This window comes from Acipenser ruthenus, chromosome 51 (genome assembly GCF_902713425.1).
Source record: "Acipenser ruthenus chromosome 51, fAciRut3.2 maternal haplotype, whole genome shotgun sequence".
NCBI lineage: Eukaryota > Metazoa > Chordata > Actinopteri > Acipenseriformes > Acipenseridae > Acipenser > Acipenser ruthenus.
Genome location: NC_081239.1, coordinates 6,500,880 through 6,509,983, shown reverse-complemented (window position 1 = coordinate 6,509,983; position 9,104 = coordinate 6,500,880). Strand labels below are relative to the sequence as shown.

The 9,104-nt window shown below is 39.9% G+C and overlaps 1 protein-coding gene across 1 annotated transcript; it reads right to left on the bottom strand.

The window, feature by feature from the left end:
• Window positions 1-4,186: 4,186 nt before the first annotated feature.
• On the bottom strand, window positions 4,187-8,185 carry LOC131722765 (endonuclease domain-containing 1 protein-like). Its single transcript, XM_059015851.1, has 2 exons — window positions 7,794-8,185; window positions 4,187-5,120 (listed from the first exon to the last, which is right to left on the bottom strand). The coding sequence occupies exons 1-2, from the start codon at window positions 8,091-8,093 to the stop codon at window positions 4,833-4,835; spliced, it is 588 nt and encodes a 195-aa protein (XP_058871834.1). The 5' UTR covers window positions 8,094-8,185; the 3' UTR covers window positions 4,187-4,832.
• Between the last annotated feature and the right edge of the window lie 919 nt (window positions 8,186-9,104).

The window sequence follows — 9,104 nt, the reverse complement described above, 5'->3', positions numbered from 1 at the left end:
AACTGGATTAATGTTGAGAGACAGGAGAGAGAAAAGCGAGAGTCTGCACAGGCACTCAGAGTCCAGTTATGAGACAGAGACACAAGCACGGCCATTTGTCATCTCACATTGTCAGCATATTGAATACATCACAATTATGTTGAAGTACATTGTAACTGTGTGTGTGTGTCAGTACATTGTAACTGTGTGTGTGTGTGTCAGTACATTGTAACTGTGTGTGTGTGTCAGTACATTGTAACTGTGTGTGTGTGTGTGTCAGTACATTGTAACTGTGTGTTTGTGTGTGTCAGTACATTGTAACTGTGTGTGTGTGTGTGTCAGTACATTGTAACTGTGTGTGTGTGTCAGTACATTGTAACTGTGTGTGTGTGTGTGTCAGTACATTGTAACTGTGTGTGTGTGTGTCAGTACATTGTAACTGTGTGTGTGTGTTTGTGTGTCAGTACATTGTAACTGTGTGTTTGTGTGTGTCAGTACATTGTAACTGTGTGTTTGTGTGTGTCAGTACATTGTAACTGTGTGTGTGTGTCAGTACATTGTAACTGTGTGTGTGTGTGTGTCAGTACATTGTAACTGTGTGTGTGTGTGTGTCAGTACATTGTAACTGTGTGTGTGTGTCAGTACATTGTAACTGTGTGTGTGTGTGTCAGTACATTGTAACTGTGTGTGAGTACATTGTAACTGTGTTTGTGTGTGTCAGTACATCGTAACTGTGTGTGTGTGTGTCAGTACATTGTAACTGTGTGTGTGTGTGTCAGTACATTGTAACTGTGTGTTTGTGTGTGTCAGTACATCGTAACTGTGTGTGTGTGTATCAGTACATTGTAACTCTGTGTGTGTGTGTCAGTACATTGTAACTCTGTGTGTGTGTGTGTGTCAGTACATTGTAACTGTGTGTGTGTGTGTCAGTACATTGTAACTGTGTGTGTGTGTGTCAGTACATTGTAACTGTGTGTGTGTGTGTCAGTACATTGTAACTGTGTGTGAGTACATTGTAACTGTGTGTGTGTGTGTGTCAGTACATTGTAACTGTGTGTGTGTGTGTCAGTACATTGTAACTGTGTGTGTGTGTGTGAGTACATTGTAACTGTGTGTGTGTGTGTCAGTACATTGTAACTGTGTGTGTGTGAGTACATTGTAACTGTGTGTGTGTGTGTGTCAGTACATTGTAACTGTGTGTGTGTGAGTACATTGTAACTGTGTGTGTGTGTGTGTCAGTACATTGTAACTGTGTGTGTGTGTGTGTCAGTACATCGTAACTGTGTGTGTGTGTGTGTGTGTCAGTACATTGTAACTGTGTGTGTGTGTGTCAGTACATTGTAACTGTGTGTGTGTGTCAGTACATTGTAACTGTGTGTGTGTGTGTGTGTCAGTACATTGTAACTGTGTGTGTGTGAGTACATTGTAACTGTGTGTGTGTGTGTGTGTGTCAGTACATTGTAACTGTGTGTGTGTGTGTCAGTACATTGTAACTGTGTGTGTGTGTGTGTCAGTACATTGTAACTGTGTGTGTGTGAGTACATTGTAACTGTGTGTGTGTGTGTGTCAGTACATCGTAACTGTGTGTGTGTGTGTGTGTGTCAGTACATTGTAACTGTGTGTGTGTGTGTCAGTACATTGTAACTGTGTGTGTGTGTGTCAGTACATTGTAACTGTGTGTGTGTGTGTGTCAGTACATCGTAACTGTGTGTGTGTGTGTGTGTGTCAGTACATTGTAACTGTGTGTGTGTGAGTACATTGTAACTGTGTGTGTGTGTGTGTGTGTCAGTACATTGTAACTGTGTGTGTGTCAGTACATTGTAACTGTGTGTGTGTGTGTGTCAGTACATCGTAACTGTGTGTGTGTGTGTGTCAGTACATTGTAACTGTGTGTGTGTGTGTGTCAGTACATCGTAACTGTGTGTGTGTGTGTCAGTACATTGTAACTGTGTGTGTGTGTGTCAGTACATCGTAACTGTGTGTGTGTGTCAGTACATTGTAACTGTGTGTGTGTCAGTACATTGTAACTGTGTGTGTGTGTGTGTCAGTACATCGTAACTGTGTGTGTGTGTGTGTCAGTACATTGTAACTGTGTGTGTGTGTGTCAGTACATTGTAACTGTGTGTGTGTGTGTCAGTACATCGTAACTGTGTGTGTGTGTGTGTCAGTACATTGTAACTGTGTGTGTGTGAGTACATTGTAACTGTGTGTGTGTGTGTGTCAGTACATCGTAACTGTGTGTGTGTGTGTGTCAGTACATTGTAACTGTGTGTGTGTGTGTGTGTCAGTACATTGTAACTGTGTGTGTGTGTGTCAGTACATTGTAACTGTGTGTGTGTGTGTGTGTGTCAGTACATTGTAACTGTGTGTGTGTGTGTCAGTACATTGTAACTGTGTGTGTGTGTGTGTGTCAGTACATTGTAACTGTGTGTGTGTCAGTACATTGTAACTGTGTGTGTGTGTGTCAGTACATTGTAACTGTGTGTGTGTGTGTGTCAGTACATTGTAACTGTGTGTGTGTGTGTGTGTCAGTACATTGTAACTGTGTGTGTGTGTGTCAGTACATTGTAACTGTGTGTGTGTGTGTCAGTACATTGTAACTGTGTGTGTGTGTGTGTCAGTACATCGTAACTGTGTGTGTGTGTGTGTCAGTACATTGTAACTGTGTGTGTGTGTGTGTGTCAGTACATTGTAACTGTGTGTGTGTGTGTGTCAGTACATCGTAACTGTGTGTGTGTGTCAGTACATTGTAACTGTGTGTGTGTGTGTGTGTCAGTACATTGTAACTGTGTGTGTGTGTGTGTGTCAGTACATTGTAACTGTGTGTGTGTGTGTGTCAGTACATCGTAACTGTGTGTGTGTGTCAGTACATTGTAACTGTGTGTGTGTCAGTACATTGTAACTGTGTGTGTGTGTGTGTGTCAGTACATCGTAACTGTGTGTGTGTGTGTGTCAGTACATTGTAACTGTGTGTGTGTGTGTGTGTCAGTACATCGTAACTGTGTGTGTGTGTGTCAGTACATTGTAACTGTGTGTGTGTGTGTCAGTACATTGTAACTGTGTGTGTGTGTGTGTCAGTACATTGTAACTGTGTGTGTGTGTGTCAGTACTTTGTAACTGTGTGTGTGTGTGTGTGTCAGTACATTGTAACTGTGTGTGTGTGAGTACATTGTAACTGTGTGTGTGTGTGTGTCAGTACATCGTAACTGTGTGTGTGTGTGTGTGTCAGTACATTGTAACTGTGTGTGTGTGTGTCAGTACATTGTAACTGTGTGTGTGTGTGTCAGTACATTGTAACTGTGTGTGTGTGTGTGTCAGTACATCGTAACTGTGTGTGTGTGTGTGTCAGTACATTGTAACTGTGTGTGTGTGTCAGTACATTGTAACTGTGTGTGTGTGTGTGTCAGTACATTGTAACTGTGTGTTTGTGTGTGTCAGTACATTGTAACTGTGTGTGTGTGAGTACATTGTAACTGTGTGTGTGTGTGTGTGTCAGTACATTGTAACTGTGTGTGTGTGTCAGTACATTGTAACTGTGTGTGTGTGTGTGTCAGTACATTGTAACTGTGTGTGTGTGAGTACATTGTAACTGTGTGTGTGTGTGTGTGTCAGTACATTGTAACTGTGTGTGTGTCAGTACATTGTAACTGTGTGTGTGTGTGTCAGTACATCGTAACTGTGTGTGTGTGTGTGTCAGTACATTGTAACTGTGTGTGTGTGTGTGTCAGTACATCGTAACTGTGTGTGTGTGTATCAGTACATTGTAACTGTGTGTGTGTGTGTCAGTACATTGTAACTGTGTGTGTGTGTGTCAGTACATCGTAACTGTGTGTGTGTGTGTGTGTGTCAGTACATTGTAACTGTGTGTGTGTGTGTGTGTGTCAGTACATTGTAACTGTGTGTGTGTGAGTACATTGTAACTGTGTGTGTGTGTGTGTGTGTCAGTACATTGTAACTGTGTGTGTGTGTGTGTCAGTACATTGTAACTGTGTGTGTGTGTGTGTGTGTGTGTCAGTACATTGTAACTGTGTGTGTGTGTGTGTGTCAGTACATTGTAACTGTGTGTGTGTGTGTGTGTGTCAGTACATTGTAACTGTGTGTGTGTGTGTGTCAGTACATTGTAACTGTGTGTGTGTGTGTGTGTGTGTGTGTCAGTACATTGTAACTGTGTGTGTGTGTGTGTGTCAGTACATTGTAACTGTGTGTCAGTACAAATATACTTACATACTAAATACAACACAATGAATGTACAGTTAATGAAAATTACTACCTGAAATAACATTTTGCCAGGTAAATGAAATGATATTCATACTTTATGAATTTACCCCAAGTTGTGAAACTTTTATCAATACATGCTATTTGCAGCCCCTTATCTTACATACATGAATAGGTTCTGATCCAACTGAGTGCGGCCTTTTGCTTCTTTGTTTTGTTTTATTTTAGCTCTTTAATAAGCGTTAGCAATAATCACAATCAAGCAACAGATCTTATTCTATCTTTGTTTTGTTTTTTTTGTTAACAATTTAGCTTGTAAGTTTGGCGCTTTGCATTAGCATTGGTCTTATTTGCCTGTAGGTACGCAACGTCTTTTTGACCCCGTGCTGATCCCTTGAAAGGGATTTTGACAACTGTTACCGAATATGAGGAAGTTGTTGCCATAATCTTGTGTCAGCTTCTTTTTAAGATCAGTCAATGTCAATTCATTGATTTTGCCACTGGGTTCATTCGGAGCCCAATGAGCCATTGATACCCACTTCTTAGCATGTCTGCAGCAAAAAGCCGTCCACAGATACTCGGGTACATTAACCTTATTGCCTATCTCAATTGCCTTATTCCCTGTCGCAGAGCTCTTGCTAGGCACAGCTCCAGGCCTCTTTGCATTCTCTTAAATACCTAAGAACTTTATTTTCCATGTGCAGCCACCAGATGCGATTGAGACACGGATCCTGGGGGACGGCGTTGGTCAGTGTGAAAGACGCCTCTTTGGTGCACCTTTCCTGCGCGTGAGCAAAAGGCAACAGGTGACCTCTGTCGAATGAGCTGTTCTCATAGTCGTTGTTCAGTGCTTGCTTCAAACTTGTCTTCCTTACCGACGTCTTGCTTTGCAAGGTCATGTCTTTAACCTTGTTGTCACCCTCTAGCTGTGGAAACATAATTATTAGTTTATTTATTTTGCTGTTTGGTTTATTGATTTATATGATCTACAATCAACATCACATTCTTTCTATCTGCCATTTCAAGACTTTTGGTTCATTTATACATGGATACAGGGAAAATGATCGGCCATCAAATCTGAAAGAGATTCATAAATTGCCCCCCCCCCCCCCCCATCACAGCAATAGACAACTGTCAGTTTACTGCACAGCTACCGCAAGTCCTTTAACATTTAATCCTAAATTCAGTTTTTGATGTCTGGAATTATAATTCTGATATTGAAAAATAAATTTGATACGTGTGTGTGTGTGTATATATATATATATATCAGCAAATAATTATTAGTGCTGTAAATCCTTACGTTAATAATTACATTGACATGTCATGTAAATTCTAACGATGATTACTGATCATTATCTATTTAAAATGTTCACTGACACAGGAGACAGAAATTTGTAGTGCTAAACACCTCTCGGGTGCACTATTTATTTATGTCCACAAGATGGCACTGTTGTCCTGTTGTTACCAGCAATGGTATACGGCGTCACAGAGTACCATGGGCACACACGCAGGTGAATGAAACAATAATCAAAACAGAAGGCACAAAGAAAAAGAGAAAATAAAACACTTAACAAAAGTACAAAATAAAGGTGCTGCACTCTGCAGCGTTTCTCCAACCGTCCCTACCCGCACGGCCCGAGACTCCAACCTACACTCTACCGTTCCCTCATCAGGGTTCCCACTATTTTCAAGAAATCATTTTCCAGGATATTTACAGGACTTTTCGAAGGATGTTTTGCGGGTACAAACACAAACTACTTAACAATTAGGCTACTTAATTTGATCTAATATATCTCCGGTTGCAATACTCAAAATAATCTCAGTGTCATCACTGTATATACCACACACTCCACCCTCCCCGCGCGCACACACACACACACGCAGGTTTTCTCAATGCCCCCACTTTCTGTTCATATAGCCTACTGTATATATATTTATAAAAATCTCATATGGAATAGCTAGTGGCAAATTTTTCTGACCACATTGGAAAGCAAGTTACAGTGTAAAGACAACACAGATGAAAATAGTTCCTTTTAACTATTTATTGAACAGATTGACAACATACAGTTCAATAACTTTCTCTCAGTCACTAACTACTTCAGTCAAGACTACTTCTCTGTTTTTTTATTTACAGTGGCTCTCAAAATATTCACCCCCCTTGGACTTTTCCACATTTTATTATGTTATATATTTGATTAGTGGCAAAAACTCCTAATTAAATCCATTTTGATTCCATGTTATAACACAATAAAATGTGGAAAAGCCACTGTGTATATATATATATATATATATATATATATATATATATATATATATATATATATATATATATATATATATATTGTATTACTTGTATTGTAACGCTTGAAATGTTTTTGCTTACGATTGTAAGTCGCCCTGGATAAGGGCGTCTGCTAAGAAATAAATAATAATAAATAATAATAATAATAATAATAATAATTGTCAATTATGCGGTTTTCGTTTCGCAAATTTCCTGCACACAGTATTTTTAAGCACAAATATAATAGCCTGCATTTCAAAAGTCACTGTCGAAGCTGATTACTTATTCTTCCAGAAGTAATGGTCGGGTGTAACAGGGATACTATTTGGAGACTGAAGCCAGATCTTGAAGTGAGTTTGTTAACACGTTATATTAGTTGTCGCATACACTTGCGTCCAAGTCATGCCAAATTAAGATGATGATCGAACCAGACTTTACGCACCAATCCAACCGCGGTGTCAGGGGACAGTCCCTCTGTTTCCCGCAGACACTTCAAATCCAGACCGGTAATTCGGGGGGTGGTGTCTGGCCTTGTCGTTACCTGCTTTTCTAAGAGTTTCCCTGACTGACAGGAATACATTATTGCTGGTTTTAAACTCGCTGTCAGCAGAGATGTTAAAACTTCTCTGTGTATTTAGTCCAGCTCAGCGTTATAAAACTGGAGACTGAAAACTGGTCCTCAGCTGAACTTCTTGCACTGGCATAAAATTCACTTCATGTTGTTGAGATTTTTTGGACTTATTTTATTATTATTATTATTATTATTATTATTATTATTATTATTATTATTATTATTATTATTTGTTTATTTAGCAGACACCTTTATCCAAGGCGACTTACAGAGACTAGGGTGTGTGAACTATGCATCAGCTGCAGAGTCACTTACAACAACGTCTCACCCGAAAGACGGAGCACAAGGAGGTTAAGTGACTTGCTCAGGGTCACACAATGAGTCAGTGGCTGAGGTGGGATTTGAACCGGGGATCTCCTGGTTATAAGCCCTTTTCTTTAACCACTGGACCACACAGCCATAAAATAAAATAGAATGAAATGAAGGAGAGAAATGAGGAGATTGGAGTGGGAAGAATCAGAAAGGTAGTAATCTCAGGGACTGTTGCGTGACACTTAAATGGGTATATTATATCATTTTATTACAGTCCTTTGTTTACGAATATCCAAGCTAACAACTAAAATTAAAATTACAGACATTACATGAACAGTTACAGAAATAACAGCAATCACAATAATAATAATAATAATAATAATAATAATAATAATAATAATAATAATAATAATAATAATAGAAGAAGAAACTCACTTGAGGTTCAATATACCAGGCACCGTCCTTTCTGTCACACCTGTCGCAGGATATCTTGTTGTCATATTTATATGCTGAGTACACAGGAATCTTATTTTGTGTGTCATAAAGAGTTGCGAAGTGATATTGGGAAGCTCCATATTTCTGACAGATCCGTTTGTAACGATTCTGATCAGGGAGCACTGTCGGAGCCTTCCCCTTCAAAAAGAAATCTTTACACACTTTGAAATCATTCACTACTTCAGTCCGAGCCAGCGCAGGCAGAGTGAGCAGGAGAAACACCCCACACACAAACCCCATCGTCTGTCTCTGTCTCTGTCACTGTCACTCTGTCTGTCTCTGTCTCTGTTACTCTCTCTGTCTCTGTCTCTGAAGAGCAAATGGAAACTGGAAGCCAGGCCTCTCAGAGAAGTGCTGAAACTCTTCAGGATGTAACCTGTATATATACACTGCCCAGTCCAGTCCGGCACACAGCCCAGATACAGGCACACGCGGAGCATTCCCATTGGCCAGTGTGGAATTTGCATGTGAAATTTGGGCCAATGTCATAATCTCTTTGTGAAGGAGCAGCAATGTTTTGTTTGACTTGAATGAGCTGTGCACACATTAGTAGCTTTTTTTTTTTTTAAATTGAGAATCACCGATTATTTTTCCCCCATTTAACCCAATTTGGAATCTGCTATTCAAATCAACTCGGCTCACCCCAATGACTCCCAGTGAAGGATGAGATAAACCACACACTGTCGCGCACACGCACACGTTTGTATTCCTAGATTCGTGGGGACTTCCCATTAACTCTCACTATATTTGTATTTACTGATCAGACAAAACCCAACACAGGGTGAAAGTTGACAACAAACTAAATATTCTGGCACTTTTTTAGTTTTTTTTTTTTTTTTTTAACATAGAAGCGCTGGAATTTCGAGCGATCTAGAAGCGCCAAACCAATCATTTTAACCGGTAGCTTTTTAAACAGCTGTAATATGATAATGAAAGACCAACAATCGTATGAAATTCAAAAGTTTTATTTATGAACATGAAGTCAAACATTTGCATAGCAGAAACACCATATTTAAATGGAAAACAAAACATAAAATATTCCTCCCCTCTCCCCGGATTTATATTTTCCCAGACAGTACCGTCTTTTTCTGATCTCTTGCAGTCCACTGCTTGGTGTCGATGCAGTAGGAGATGTTGTCCATTGTGATGATGGTGCTGAAGCTGACTGAACTTGCCCAGCTGGCACGGCAGGTGATTAATCTGTTCTGGAGCCTCTTCCATGACCATGACCACTGCCTTGGCACCTGGTTG